Source organism: Microcaecilia unicolor, chromosome 7 (assembly GCF_901765095.1).
Source record: "Microcaecilia unicolor chromosome 7, aMicUni1.1, whole genome shotgun sequence".
Classification (NCBI taxonomy): domain Eukaryota; kingdom Metazoa; phylum Chordata; class Amphibia; order Gymnophiona; family Siphonopidae; genus Microcaecilia; species Microcaecilia unicolor.
This window is the reverse complement of record NC_044037.1, coordinates 1,929,276-1,945,341: the sequence shown is the minus strand read 5'-3', so window position 1 is coordinate 1,945,341 and position 16,066 is coordinate 1,929,276. Positions and strand designations below refer to the sequence as shown.

At 41.6% G+C, this 16,066-nt stretch overlaps 1 protein-coding gene across 1 annotated transcript in view; it reads right to left on the bottom strand.

Moving 5' to 3' along the window:
* Positions 1-16,066, bottom strand: part of MED12 (mediator complex subunit 12) — a 295,163-nt gene that overhangs the window by 21,988 nt on the left and 257,109 nt on the right. The window contains 1 exon segment of the mRNA XM_030208869.1: positions 10,394-10,544. Coding sequence (XP_030064729.1) covers positions 10,394-10,544 — 151 coding nt within the window.

Genomic DNA, 16,066 nt, shown 5'->3' with positions numbered 1-16,066 from the left:
GGCATTTCTTTTCTCTCCATGTTCACCATTCATCTTCTCTCTGTGTTCCTCTCTATCTTACCCAGCATCACCCCTGTGTGTCCTTGCCCCTATCTACCCCTGCCACACCTCTATTCTTGCCCTATTCAATATTTTATTTATTACGATACATTTGATATACCACCTTAAACTAACAGGTAGATCTAGGCAGTGTACAATAAACGCACAATTAGGAAAAAGAAAAGAACTACAATAACTTGACAGGAAAGCATTCCCATTCATTCACAAGCTACAAGAAGAAAATCAAAGGGGAGGGAAGGGAGGAAAGGTGCAGGGGATAGTAAAGAAGAAAGATGGGAAAAGACAGCCTATATGGTGTCAAAGGCCTGGCGGAATAGCCAAGTCTTTATGGCTGGTTCGAATTTCTTAAATGAACTTTTGGCTCTAATTTCATGAGGGAGGAAATTCCAGCGAAATGGAGGAGCAAAATAGAATGCACAATGTTTGTGGTTTCAAGAATGGCCTCTTGAGTGTCCCTATGCCCCCCACCCCCAATATCAAAACCTCTTCCTTCTCTCCTGACTCCCCCATCCCAGGCCAGCATCTCTCCCTCTGAAACCCCCTCTCCCCAGGGGTCCAGCAAGTGTTTCTCTCTCTTCCTTCACCAGCACCTCTCTCTCTCTCCCAACTTCCCCACAGGTCCGACATCTCTTCCTCCCCCCCCCCCCCCCCTCACTCCACCATCCTGGCAGCTCTTTTCCCTCTCACAATCCTGGCAGGTCTTCCTCCAGGCTGTTTTAACATGCGCTAACGGCTACTGTCAGCTAAAACATGTGCTAACTGCACCTTAGTAAACATGCCTTAAACTTAGGAGCATAAATCTTCTGAATATCAGGCCCTTTGATCCAAAGAGAAGTGGATACAGAAAAAGGAGCAAAGACTACTTAATCAAATCTGCATCACACAAACACACGTGGATTGTGAGGAGCTATAGGGGGACTGTGTGGAACTAGTGAACCAGGCATGTATATGGGAAATAAAATATAACGTGGATAAATGGAAAGTGACACACACAGCTAAAAATCTTAACTATGGGGGTAATCGTATAAGAACATAAGAAAAGCCATGCTGAATCCGACCAAGGTCCACTGAGCCTTTGGATTACAAGTAGCCAGCATGGCCAAAAAGTATCTCTTTACATAATGCATTTTGTGTAACATTCAGATGTTAATTGTTCTTTAGCTTTTCTGCCTCCTAAGAATTTACTTAGTAAGGGAGAGTGGACAAAGTACTTAAGTATTTCCATACTCGGAAAGCCCGAAGGTCCATGAAGCCCAGCATCCTGTTTCCAACAGTGGCCAATCCAAGTCACAAATACCTGGCAAGATCCCAAAATAGTACAATACATTTTATGCTGCTTATCCCAGAAATAAGCAGTGGATTTTCCCCAAGTCCATTTTAATAATGGCTTATGAACTTTTCTTTTAGGAAGCTATCCAAACCTTTTTTAAACCCTGCAATAAGTTTTTACTACATTCTCTGGCAATGAATTCCAGAGGTTTATTATACATTGCCTTAAGAAATATTTTCTCCAATTAAGTTTTAAATTTACTACTTTGTAGCTTCATTGCGTGCCCCCTAGTCCTAGTATTTTGGAAATATAAACAAGCGATTCACATCTACCCGTTCAACTCCACTCATTATTTTATAGACCTCTATCATATTTCCCCTCAGCCGTCTTTTCTCCAAGCTGAAGAGCCCTAGCCGCTTTAGCCTTTCCTCATAGGGAAGTCGTCCCATTCCCTTTATCATTTTCGACGCCCTTCTCTGTACCTTTTCTAATTGTACTGTATCTTTTTTTTTCAGATGCGGTGACCAAAATTGCACACAATATTCAGGGTGCATTTGCACCATGGAGCGATACAAAGGCATTATAACGTCCTCACTTTTGTTTTCCATTCCTTTCCTAATGCCACCTTAACATTCTATTTGCTTTCTTTGCCACCACCGCACCTGATCAGACGGTTTCAACATATCATCAACGATGACACCTAGATCCCTTTCCGGGTTGCTGACTCCTAATGTGGAACCCTGCATTATTTATTTATTGCATTTGTATCCCACATTTTCCCGCCTAATGGTAGATCCAATGTGGCTTACATACAATTACAGAGTTTCAGCTTGAATTGAAGAGTGTCGTTTCAACAAGGCAGACGATCACAGTGATTCAGATTGGTTTAAGAGTATCACTTATTACAAGCAACAGATATGGCCTAGGCTGTATTTATGATTAGTATGGTGGAAGTGAGTGAAGTAAGCTAAGGGTTAGATTTGCGTTGATTTGTCTGAAGATATACGAGGATGTCACAGTGGGTTTGAGGTTAGGTAGGAGCAGTGGGGAGAAACTTCTTGAAAAGATGTGTTTTTAGGTTTTTACTGAAGCTTAGGTAGTTCTTTATGGGTTTCAGGTCTTTTGGTAGAGAGTTCCAGATTTGGGTGCCTATAAATGAGAAGCTGGAGGTGTATGATGTTTTGTATTTCAGTCCCTTACAACTAAGATAGTGGAGCATTAAATATGATCTTGCTGTTCCATCAGTTTCTGATTAGTAGATCAATTAGTTCGGTCATGTATTCCGGTGCCAGTCCGTAGATAATTCTGTGTATGATTGTGCATAACGAAGGTTATGCGCGCATTTATTGGTAGCCAGTGTAGGGTTTGAAGGAGGGTTTTTGCGGAGGGGTTTTGAAGCATGATTTCCCATAGATAAGTCTTGCTGCCATGTTTTGTGCTGTCTGTAGTTTTCTTAATATTTGTTCTTTGCAACCTGCATAGATGCCATTGCAGTACTTTACGTGGGCTAGTACCATTGTTTGGATCATGTTGTGGAAGATGTCTCTAGAGAAGTACGGTTTTATGCATTTAAGTTTCCACATTGTGTGGAACATTTTCTTTGTCGTAATTTTAGCTTCCTGTTCTAGAGATAGGCTGCGGTCTATAGTTATGCCTAGGATTTTCAGTTTGTCCGAGATTGGGAGGGGTGAGTCTTAAGGTATTGATGGTAGTATGGTGGTCATTGTTGTACTGGGAGGAGAGGATAAGGCATTGAGTTTTTTCTATGTTGAGTGACTCCTAATGTGGAACTCTGCATTATGTAGCTATAAGTTCGGGTTCCTCCTTCCCACATGCGTAACTTTGCACTTGCTCATAAAACGTCATCTCCCATTTCGATGCCCAGTCTCTCAGTCTCATACGGTCCTCTTGTAATTTTTCACAATCCTCTTATGATTTAACAACTTTGAATAACTTTGTGTCATCAGCAAATTTAATTACCTCACTAATTACTCCCATTTCTAGATCAGAAAGCGTTTGACTAAGTCCCTCATGAAAGGCTCCAGAGGAAATTAGAGAGTCATGGGATCGGAGGTAGTATATTGTTATGGATTAAAAACTGGTTAAATGGTCACTATTCGCAATGGAGAAGGGTAGCTAGTGGGGTCCCTCAGGGATCTGTGCTGGGACCGTTGCTTTTTAACATTTTCATAAATAACCTGGAGGTGGGGGTAAGTAGCGAGGTTATCAAATTTGCTGACGACACAAAGTTGTTCAAGGTCGTCAAATCGCGGGAAGATTGTGAAAAGTTGCAGGAAGATCTTGCGATACTAGGAGACTGGGCGTCTAAATGGCAGATGACGTTTAATGTGCACAAGTGCAAAGTGATGCATGTGGGAAAGAGGAACCTAAACTATAGCTACATCACGCAAGGTTCAGCGTTAGGAGTCACAGAACGAGAAAGGGACCTGGGAGTCATCATTGATGATACGTTGAAATCTTCTGCTCAGTGTGCTGCTGCAGCTAAGAAAGCAAATAGAATGTTAGGTATTATTAGGAAAGGGATGGAAAACAAAAATGAAGATATTATAATGCCACTGTGTCAGTCCATGGTGCGACCGCACCTAGAGTATTGTGTTCAATTCTGGTTGCTGCACCTCAAAAAAGATATAGTGGAATTAGAAAAGGTGCAGAGAAAGGCGACGAAGATGATTAAGGGGATGGGACGACTTTACTATGAGGAAAAGATAAAGCGGCTAGGGCTCTTCATCTTGGAGAAAAGGCGGCTAAAGCCAAAGGTCAGGAATGTCAGAATACTGCTAGACTCATAACTAACTTTGATCCTGCAAATTCAAACAACCTTTCAAAAATGTTTCTATCACCAGTGGCAACTACAAAATCATGCTCCATATATTGAAAAAACGAGCCTGACCACAGTGGTCAATGCCATAACATCACTATTGGACTACTGTGACACCCTGTACATTGGTCAAACCAAAAGAGTTTGCACCAGCTTCAACTAATTTAGAGTTGCTGCAGCACAACTGATAGAAGGCTGCAAACAGCATGGCCACATCACATCCTTCCTGCAAAAACTACACTAGCCTTACAGGGCTAAGTTTAAATGTTCAAGAACCTTAGACAAAATGGGCTAGAGTACTTAAAGAATAAGTTAGATTTTGTGGCAAAGATGATGTCCGAGTGAGATGAGGCTTTGATGGCTCCCAAAGCTTTAGGCTTAATTTCTTTATATTTCTTGGCATTTTACTTTTCTTTCTACATTCCTCAATGCCTTGATTCCTCCCTTTGAACACTTGAATTTCAAAGATGGAAGCACCCTGGAGAAGGTACTGGACCCTTCCGGAACCAGGAAGAGGGGCCCAGAAGAGGCTATTAGCAGCCCTATAAAGAGCACCTTCCAGGAGGAGCAGGGAAGAACAAAGAAAAGGGGATCTGAAGAGAAAGGAGGCATGCAGAGCACCTGGTTACCTGAGAGATCAGTTGGAATGGGCTGTAAACCCCAGGGCACGGACCAGGTGTGGAGGCTGTTTTTAACTGAGACCCAGGTCTCCCACAGGAGGGCTCCGTTTAAGAGTGTTAGAGGAACTGTTTGCTTGTGAGAACAATTTCCCTCCAACAGAGTAGGTAGGAAGGCTAATTGGAGTGGGTTTTAATATGGATGGCCTAATTTCCATAACCTCATGAAACTACTACTACTACTATTTAGCATTTCTATAGCGCTACAAGGCGTACGCAGCGCTGCACAAACATAGAAGAAAGACAGTCCCTGCTCAAAGAGCTTACAATCTAATAGACAAAAAAATAAATAAAGTAAGCAAATCAAACCTACTAACCAAGCATATTTATTTCTATAAGAGGCATCCAGGGACGCTTGTGAAGTACCAGAACTATTGTTTGACTACTAGAAAGCTTTACCAGGGATAGTAAGACTGGAGGATTAGAGTATATGGATGAGTCAGTGGTCCCCAATCCAGGATACTGAGACTACTAGGTGCTATAGAGGAGAGCTGTCTGAGCCCTTTCTTAGAGGTAAAGTTCTGATTAGCCCTGGCAGTGAGCTTGTGGTACAGGCCATGAGCCACAAAAGGGCCCCCATCTGGGTACGTGCTAAAGAGTCAACACACAGTAAACAGGAGAACCAGGGAACTCACATCAAGGCCTCAACCGTCTGAAAAAGTGATCAGAGACCAAAGTCTCCAGTGAGAGAGAAGATTGGGTGGAGTGGGCCCTTGGCTACAAGGAGCTCATCACACTTCTTGATGAAATCTCTGGGCACTGAATTAAGTAAGCTAATAGAAGCTTTGTGTTATATAGTAACATATAGTAACATAGTAGATGACGGCAGAAAAAGACCTGCACGGTCCATCCAGTCTGCCCAACAAGATAAACTCATATGTGCTACTTTTTGTGTATACCTTACCTTGATTTGTATCTGCCATTTTCAGGGCACAGACCATAGAAGTCTGCCCAGCACTAGCCCTGCCTCCCAACAACCCCGCCTCCCACCACCGGCTCTGCCACCCAATCTCCGCTAAGCTTCTGATGATCCATTCCTTCTGAACATGATTCCTTTATGTTTATCCCACGCATGTTTGAATTCCGTTACCATTTTCATCTCCACCACCTCCCGCGGGAGGGCATTCCAAGTATCCACCACTCTCTTTTTGAAAAAATACTTCCTGACATTTTTCTTGAGTCTGCCCCCCCTTCAATCTCATTTCATGCCCTCTAGTTCTACCGCCTTCCCATCTCCGGAAAAAGTTCGTTTGCGGATTAATACCTTTCAAATATTTGAATGTCTGTATCATATCTATGCAGAAGACATTTCAGTCATTTTTCCTCTACAAATACGTTACCGATTTTTCAGGGATAAAGGTTTATCAACTGTAGAAAATTGGGTCAACACTTATAGGTTGAAACAAAGATAAAAAAAATTTTCTGGATAGGTTTATCTATGCAATCATCAATATGTTCTAAATTTGTCACGGATGGTATAAATTATAAACTTGAGGCATCTGTTTGAGTATTGGGAATTCAGGTGGATAGTATGCTTACTATGGAAAACCAGGTTAACTTGTTGATTAGAAATTCCATTCTGGTCTTATGAAAATTAAGATGTATTAGGAAATGGTTTGAGCCTTTTGTTTTTTCTCTATTAGTACAATTGTTAATGCTGTTAAGGTTAGACTATTTTCTCTCCTGAGAAAACTACAGACCATGCAGAATACTGCGGTACGTCTAATTTACAAGGTAACAAAATTTGAAAGTGTGACATCTTTTTATTGTTGCCCACATACACTAAGTTAGTTACATTGATTTATAAGGCTTTGTATGTAGATGTTCCACAGTATTTATGGTCACATATTGGTCTTGCTTATAGTTTTATTCTCTGTGTAACTTGCTTTCATCACAATTCCCTAGTGTTAAAGGTGTAAAGTTCTTCAAACAATTAACTTTAATGTTATTGTATCAAGCACCTTCCAGTTTGGAAGGTCTTACTGCAAACAATAAGATTGATTAAGAATGATTTGGCATTTAGAAAAGCATTTAAAATGTTTCTATTTAGAAAGTTTGTTTAGATAAGTAACTGAGTTATAATTAGCTATATATATTTTTATGATTTTAGGTAATTTTCTAGGAATGCCTAGTAACTGGTTGGGTTCCGCCATGTAACTGCGGAATTTAAATGCTTTTTAATGTAATGTTTTAATGTAATGATTCCAAATGTGTCAACTTCTTCCATTTCAAGAAATAAATGGTATAATTCAGGTTTATTTCTTTTCAGACACCAGTTGCACAAAGTTTTGCTCAAGTGGCATAAACATCCTTCTGAAGAGTTGAAAAAGAAATGTCAAGCTCAATTTTATCATCAAAAACTAAGAGTAAAAAGGAGTATATAAATAAACTTTCCAAAGTTGGTAATAATCCTCATCACCTCTTTAATGTATAATCTAACCATCTGCTGCTTGTTCTTCTCAAGATGAGTCTTTGAATTCTTCTGCTTTTCCAGACTACTTTGGTGATAAAATATTTAAGTCCTCTAAACACTGCTTCTGGATTCAACTTGAAGGATGGTGTCAGCCAAGTACAATTAAATAGTAACACACTGTCAGTAGATTTATGTATAATGACTTATTTGAGCCAAATTGTGAACAGGCGACATATAATTGACCATATGAGTGTGAATGGGGGGTGTGCTACTAAGGGGATATGAGAATGGGTGAGTGGGGGTGTACAATGGAGTGTGAGAATGAATGAGTGTGAGTGTTTTTCTGAGGCATGTATGTGCATGGAGGTGTGCTACTCTGGGGTGTTTGAGAACGGGTGTCAGTAGGGGTGCGGTACTGAGGGGTGTGAGTGGGGGGTGTGCTATTTTGGGGTGTGTGATTGGGGTTGTTTTGCTGAGAGGTACGCGAGAATGGGTGAGTGTGAGTGGGGTGGTTTGCTGAGTGCTATATTAGAATGGGTAAGTGTGAGTAGGGGTGTGTGAAATTGGCTGAGGGGTATGTGAGAAAGGGTGACACTGACATTGAGTTTAATACTCCCTTAAATCTGAAACTGTGGAGACTGGATCCCTACCTAGCACTAACTTTTCCGATCCATTTGTGTAGGTTGATTTTCTTGATTAGTTGTTTCTTTCATTTAGCAAATGCCTGACATTTGGCTTTCACCGCTTTCCTGACAAAACACAGCCTTCTTTTCTTTTTTTTGTTACATTTGTACCCCGCACTTTCCCACTCATGGCAGGCTCAATGCGGCTTACATGGGGCAATGGAGGGTTAAGTGACTTGCCCAGAATCACAAGGAACTGCCTGTGCCTGAAGTGGGAATCGAACTCAGTTCCTCAGTTCCCCAGGACCAAAGTCCACCACCCTAACCACTAGGCCAGGGCATATTGAAATTCAGTTTCCTGCCCTTTTTGAGGAGCATTCCCCCTGCTGGTGGGATAGTGAATTCATGCAAACACAAACACTTTGCAGTCTGACCACAATAATTTCTCCCTACCTTATTCCCAGCAGTCTCTGAAGCTCCCTTGTACTGAAATTGTTAGGGAACAGGGTATTAGAGAATGAGAGAGAACAACTGCAGAGCTGCTGTCTGTGTTTCTCCCCACCAGTCTCTGACCCTCACCCTGTCCCAAGCAGTTTGTCACTTAGCAAGAAAACTTTCCGACCTGCAGCCTATTCATTTAATGGATGGAGGTATTGCTCCCTCTCCCCTGAGTGCTCCCATGAACCGAATTACTTCAAACTATACAATAACCTCGGCAAAGGCGGGTAGAGTCTACAAGCCGGGTTTGCTGGCTGTAGCTCTTTGGGAGCTAGAGGAGTTCGGACACAGACAAACACACGCGTCTCCTTTATATATAGATAGATTTTTCATCCCCACTTTTTTGTATATTCTTTCATGGATTTATTTGATATACATTTTCTTAGCCATTTTGCATTATGTCTGCCTTTCTAAAACAGGCACAAGGTATGCAGCCCATGTGTCCTTCTTGCACAGCCACTCTGTTGTAAAAGTACTTTCTATGGGGTTAATTGTTATAAAGCATTTGCATGTGTAAAGCATGTTCACATGCAGAAAAGTCGTGTATAATATCAGGCCGATGGTAGCTATTATATGTGAACAGCAGGTGGGGGGGGGGGGGGAGAGAGAGAGAGTTGTGATGTATACACAAGTACAAGCACATAGTTATACTTTTGTGTATAAGAATACGGGGTACTGGGATAGTTCCGGATGCCAATCTTGCCTTTAAGGAACACGTATAAAATACATGCCTTCTGCCTGTTAATTACCTCCCACACGAACAGAATATTAGACGTCCACCACCGGGAAATGGATCTTGGAGTTTTTGTTGACAGTACTTTGAAGTCCACAACTTCATGTGCAGCAGTATCCAAAGACCAAACAGAAAGTTAATTTGGGTAAGAAGAGATAATACAATTGAGAATGTCATTATAGCTGTGCCATAGTATTGTGGACTGTTATGACCTGCTCCACCTTTATATTATGTAGAAAAACTACAACTGCACGGAAAAGAGTAACAAAATTGATAAAGGGTATAGAAAAGTTCTCTTATGAAGGAAGGCTTGACTGTTTATGGCTCTTTATTCTGGGGGGCATAAGAGATATCACTGAAGTTTATAAGCTCACGAATGGTGCAGATTAAAAAAAATATGTGGTTAGTTACTCTTTCAAACAGAACTGGGCCACACTCCAAGAAATTTGTTAGGCGCATGTTTTAAAGAAATGTAAGAAAACACTGTTTTTATTTAATACACAAAAAAGCTGTACAATTTGTTGAAAGAGTGTAATCAAAGCTAGTAAGAGGCCTCAGTTTATGAAGGTTAGGAGGGTTTTCAGGCATATGAAACACAGCTCTGCACTGCAGGAATGAATTTCTTCAATACTGCTGCTGAGTAACCTGAATTGGCCACTGTTGGAAACAGGATGCTGGGTTCTACAGATCATTGGTTTGACCCACTATGGTAGTTTTAATATTTTTACAAAAGGCATTACCATCATGTCCTAAGTGGACAATTATTCCCAAGCAGGGAAACAGCAGCGTAGATGAAATACTCACATGAACAGCACATTCCTTTTTCTCAAGGTCTACTTTACATTATCAAATTTTCAAAGAAACTACACAGTTTACTTCTGTTTCAAAATTAGCCACAAAATGATCTTGACAGACTTGCAACTATATAGTTAACTTAAAATCATCTTCTAAAGGCATAAAGCATTTCTCTTGGTGCTAATACTCTCTCTGTTCCAACAGAGGGTCTATTATAATCCCCTTTATAAAAATGGCAGCCAAAGTATGTAACTGAAAGGTACTTCAGTTCTACAGCCAGAGTGTCCTTGCCTTGCTAAAACAAACTCTTGTTGGAATAGGAAGTGCAGAAACGAAGAAGCCACATATACTATCCACTGAAGATCCAGTCCATTTTCACATCAGCGTCATGCGACTCTAGTATCACGCCATTCAACATCCGCCTCCTCGCCTGTGCTTGAAACAAGAATCTCAACAGAAACATTTCAAACATTCATCTTACTAACCTGCTGGTAGTGGCTGGTTCTGTGCATAAAGACCCACAGGTGTCTGCCCAAAGCCCAGTCGTGTCATGGAGTTTGTAGGCTGGTGATGCATAATATCTGCTGTCATTCCAACCCCATAGGAGACTCCACGGCCAGAATTGATTACAAACTCCTGCAAGAGAAGAAAGAATGATCAGAGAAGAAAAGAACAAAGAACAGAATAAAGTTGGACAAGAAAAAAGGTTGAAGGCAGGAGGGACGGGGTCTCCCATAAATGGAATAAATTACTGTCCAAGCAATTTACCATTAGCTGTTCAATAGAGTGAAGTGAGTGCTATTTGTGTTAAAATATCAACAGAGCTTTCTGCGATTATAAATTAGTTTAATGATTAGAATTTCCAAAAAGAGAAGCAGATGGGCTGGGTGACTACTCTTGAGTTCTTATAGTTATAGGAAAATTACAAATAAATGTCACACATACAGAATTTGCTAGCTAAAGGTTGCCTTGAAATAAAAAGGAAAAACACAACATAAAATCATGGAACAAAGGCGAAAGCTTGAAACTGAGAAATCTGGGTCTCTAAGAGGTGCAAGTTAAGCTTTTATGTGCAAACCAACATATAAAATGAAAGCTAATCTTAATTTTGATCAGAGGCTGTGTAAATGATGTTTGCTGAACTTATAGATTAAACTCCTGAAGAGGCTCAAATAGAATGGAAGTTAATGCCCTAAGCACCAGTGTAAGATTCCACAGAAAGTACTGGTCTAAACAGAGTCTTGATATGGTTGACTCCTTGAAGAAAAAGCCCATTTCTCACAAACGGGAAAGGGTTACACCTTGCCTCTTGAGGGAATTCCATGCCAAGAAATCAGCCACCAAATCTCTCATGGGATCATTTGGATCCTTCCTGCACTATTCCTCAGAGATCTTCCAGACAAGGATTTTTTTTTAACCACCTCACCAGAGCATTGCCCCAACTACTGCCAAGTATCCCCTCTCAACAGCCAGGCCATATGAGAGTAAGGAGCCATACTGTCCTAACAAATTGGTCTTGACACAGCAATCCCCCCTCTTATGGGAGGGTAAAATGGTTCTTCCCACAAAATATTCATTACATCGGATGACCATAGCCTTCAAAGCCAATCCGAAGCAATGAGGATGATCAGACTTGGATGATCTGTTGCTCTCTGTGCTATCTGGCCCACCAGTGACTACAGCAGGAGCATATATAGAAGAACATTTGCAAGGTGTGGCTGAGCCGGGGCATATAAGCCTTTGGATCCGACTTCTTTTTTTTTTTTTTTTTTAATTTAAGATTGTTTTTATTCAACATTTCAATAAAGAAAATCATACAATACACTTAACTGCAGCCACAAGGCTACCAACTCTCCAAAATTCCTCAAACTCATCTGTAATACATAATCAACATTGTATTTTTCCCCCTATCCAACCCTCCTCCTCCCGTTCATGGCTGCCCCCCCCCCGCCCCGGTGTACCACTAGCAGTATTCCATATTCTTTCTAAGTTTATCCATTCTTGCGCATCATGTCTGTATCTGCCAGCTCTTCGATCTGTCAATTTCTCAATATCCGTTATGACCCGGAGTCTTAATTTACAGTCTAAGATAGTGGGCCCTACTCGTTGCTTCCAATGGGCCGCAATTTCCAACTTAGCTGCTGCCAGACATAATCTCTTAATCCGCCTCTGCCATTTCTGGCCTCTTTTATTTCCCCATCCCAGGAGGCACCACTTCGGTTCTGTCGGAAACTGTTTGTCCAAAGTTCGTGTCAGTTGTGCAACAACCCCCGATTCTCTTTTATTAATACACACACAGATGCTTTTTTCACTACATGACATATCCGTTCCCATCGGGATCCCACTTCTTTATGCCAGCTGAAAAAGCACCCCGCCTTGGTGTTCTGCAGACTTGCCATCAGATCCACATGGGGCTTCTCCCAGTTCTTGACAACTGCAATGAAGGCCTTATTTGAGAGCTTCCATTCCCCAGGGTCTTGCATATGGTGGCTTAATAAAATCTACTACTACTTAATATTTCTAAAGCGCTACTAGGGTTACGCAGCGCTGTACAGTTTAACAAAGAAGGACAGTCCCTGCTCGAAGGAGCTTACAATCTAAAGGATGAAATGTCAAGTTGGGGCAGTCAAGATTTCCTGAATAGAGGTGTAGTGGTTAGGTGCCGAAGGCGACATTGAAGAGGTGGGCTTTGAACAAGGATTTGAAGATGGGCAGGGAGGGGGCCTGGTGTATGGGCTCAGGGAGTTTATTCCAAGCATGGGGTGAGGCGAGGCAGAACGGGCGGAGCCTGGAGTTGGCGGTGGTGGAGAAGGGTACTGAGAGGAGGGATTTGTCTTGAGAGCGGAGGTTACGGGTAGGAACGTAAGGGGAGATGAGGGTAGAGAGGTAAGGAGGGGCTGCAGATTGAGTGCATTTGTAGGTTAGTAGGAGAAGCTTGAACTGTATGCGGTACCTGATCGGAAGCCAGTGAAGTGACTTGAGGAGAGGGGTGATATGAGTATATCGGTCCAGGCGGAAGATAAGACGTGCAGCCGAGTTCTGAACTACCTGCTATGTGAACTGCCTACAGAGCAGATAGATGCCTCTCCTCCAAGCAAAGAAGATTGTGGACTCTTGTGCCACAAGGTCCAGATAACTCCACAGTTATTCATTTATATCATCATCATGACTCTAACAGAACCTGAAGCATCTGAATACGGACTGAAGCCTGATGGTGCACCCGTAACGCCACAATGCTGTCCTGCTGGTCACTCTTTTTTCTTATTTTGCATTGTCTTTGCCTTTCCACTGTTATGTACCCAACACTACCTATCTCAGCATTTTGGGGGACTGCAGACTGTTTACTCAGTACCGCCTTCCTCCTCAGTTAAGACACCTAACTTACCACTGCCCAAATTTTCCATCCCTGATTCACTCTGGTTCAGTGCTGCCCTTCTTTGTTTTGGCCTTCTTAATGTGCGGTCTATTAGAGGAAAGCAATACGTCATTCATGACTTGATTAGCTCCTGCCACCTGGACATGTTGTGCCTCACGGAGACCTGGCAGACAGATGCTGAAGTAATGTACCTCAGGCAGATCTCACCTGAGAGATACACGTTTCTCTTTTCCAACAGATTAGGTAAGAAGGATGGTGGCTTGGCTGTCATCTTCTCTCTCTATTTGACCCTACAGGCTTGTAACTCCCAACTGCATTCCTGCATAGAGGCCTTACTGTTGAGGCTGACCTTACCGATAGGAACCACTTTTCTCCTCCTAAATCACCCCCTCCTACTACATTGTTGTCATTGTTGGTAATCAAAGCTGGTGAGTCAGAGAAACAATCAAATCTCTGTAAACCTGGAAGACGTAATGGGGCAAGTTGACAAATTGAAGAATAGCAAATCCCAGAGTACTGACAGAATTGAAAAATTAACTTGTGGAACTATTGTTAGTAATATGTAATTTATCTTTAAAATCAAGCATGTACTGGAAGATTGGAGGGTGGCCAATGTAACATCGATTTTTTAAAAAGATTCCAGAGGTGATCTGGGAAATTATAGACCAATGAACCTGACCGTCAGTACCAAGCAAAATGGTAGAGACTATTATAAAGAACAAAATTACAGAGAATATTCAAAAGCATGGAATAATGAGACAAAGCCAACATGGATTTAGTGAAGGGAAATCTTGTCTCACCAATCTATTACATTTCTTTGAAGAGCTGAACAAACATGTAAATAAAGGTGAGCTGGTCGATATTGTGTATCTGGATTTTCAAAAGGCATATGATAAAGTACCTCATGAAAGACTCCAGAGAAAACTGGAGAGTCATGGGATAGGAAGTAGTGTTCTATTGTGGATTAAAAGCTGGTTAAAAGATAGAAAACAGAAGGGTTAAATGGTCAGTATTCTCAATGGAGAAGGGTAGAGAGTGGGGTTCCCTCGGGGTCTGTGCTGAGACAACTGCTTTTTAACATATTTATAAATGATCTAAAGATGGGAGTAACATAGTAACACAGTAACATAGTAGATGACGGCAGATAAAGACCTGTACGATCCATCTAGTCTGACCAACAAGATAAACTCAATATGTGCTACATTATATGTATACCTGACCTTGATTTATCCTTGCCATTTTCGGGGCATAGACCGTAGAAGTCTGCCCAGTAATTGCCCCGCCTCCCAACCACTAGTGCTGCCACCCAATCTCCGCTAAGCTTCGGAGGATCCATTCCTTCTGAACAGGATTCCTTTATGTTTATCCCACGCATTTTTGAATTCCGTTACCGTTTTCATCTCCACCACCTCCCATGGGCATTCCAAGTATCCACCACTCTCTCTGTGAAAAAATACTTCCTGACATTTTTCTTGAGTCTGCCCCCCTTCAACCTCATTTCATGTCCTCTACTTCTACTGCCTTCCCATCTCCAGAAAAGATTTGTTTGCAGATTAATACCTTTCAAATATTTGAACGTCTGTATCATATAACCCCTGTTTCACCTTTCTTCCAGGGTATACATATTCAGGTCAGAACGTCTCTCCTTATATGTCTTGTAATGTAAATCCCATACCATTTTTGTAGCTTTTCTTTGCACCGCCTCAATTCTTTTTACATCCTTAGCAAGATACAGCCTCCAAAACTAAACACAATACTCCAAGTGGGGCATCACCAATGACTTGTACAGGGACATCAACACCGCCTTTCTTCTGTTGGTCACACCTCTCTATATACAGCCTAGCATCCTCCTGGCTATGGCCACCACCTTGTCACACTGTTTAGTCACCTTCAGATTCTCAAATACTATCACCCCAAGATCACACACACATCCTGATACTGCGATATCCCACACCCAGTCCATCATATATACACACACACACACACCCTGACACTGGGAATGGGTCCCTAGCTACTGAGACTGGCATTTGTCATGACCAATACCCATTTGGTTAATTCTAAGTTATACCTAGTTGAAATGGCCACCTCAGACTCAACTTGGTCTCTACCAGAACTGGGAGCTACATCGCAGACACCACCAAAACAGAAGGGCCTGGTACAATGGGTGGATATGTGCTCAAGCCCAAGGGACCACCTTCAGTACTGCTGCCATTATTTCTAGCACCATATCTCGTGATAAATCAATTTATTTAGTCTGTACCTTCAAGGTGCGATATTATATCCTTGCAATCTCCTTTCTATAGGTAAAACCAATAGAGCAGTAAAGAACTGTTTAAATTAACACAATTCATGCAAAAAATGTAGGGTTATGTCAGCCCCACTGGTTGCTCATTGCAATGAAAAATCCCATAATATTTCTGAATTAAGGTGGTGATTTATAGACAAAATAGAATTGGGATAGGAGGGGGGTGATACGGAGTGTCTCTTAAATGCAAAAGAACAACGTTGGATGTATCAGTTGAACACTACATACCCCGGAGGGTTAAATCTAGAAACAGACTGGTGGTCATTGCTTTAAGAAGACGGGATTTGTGGATTATTGTTTCTTTAATAGGTGGGGCCTTGGGTGGAAAGTATGACATTATTTAGTTGGTGTCCCAAACATTGGTCGCCATCTTTGAAAGGGATAAATATTGTAGAAGAATATGCTGAGGCTATATTGGTAACCAGTAGATAGCGGGGGACTATAAAAATGCTTTGGATTACAATTCCTAAGCAGTTA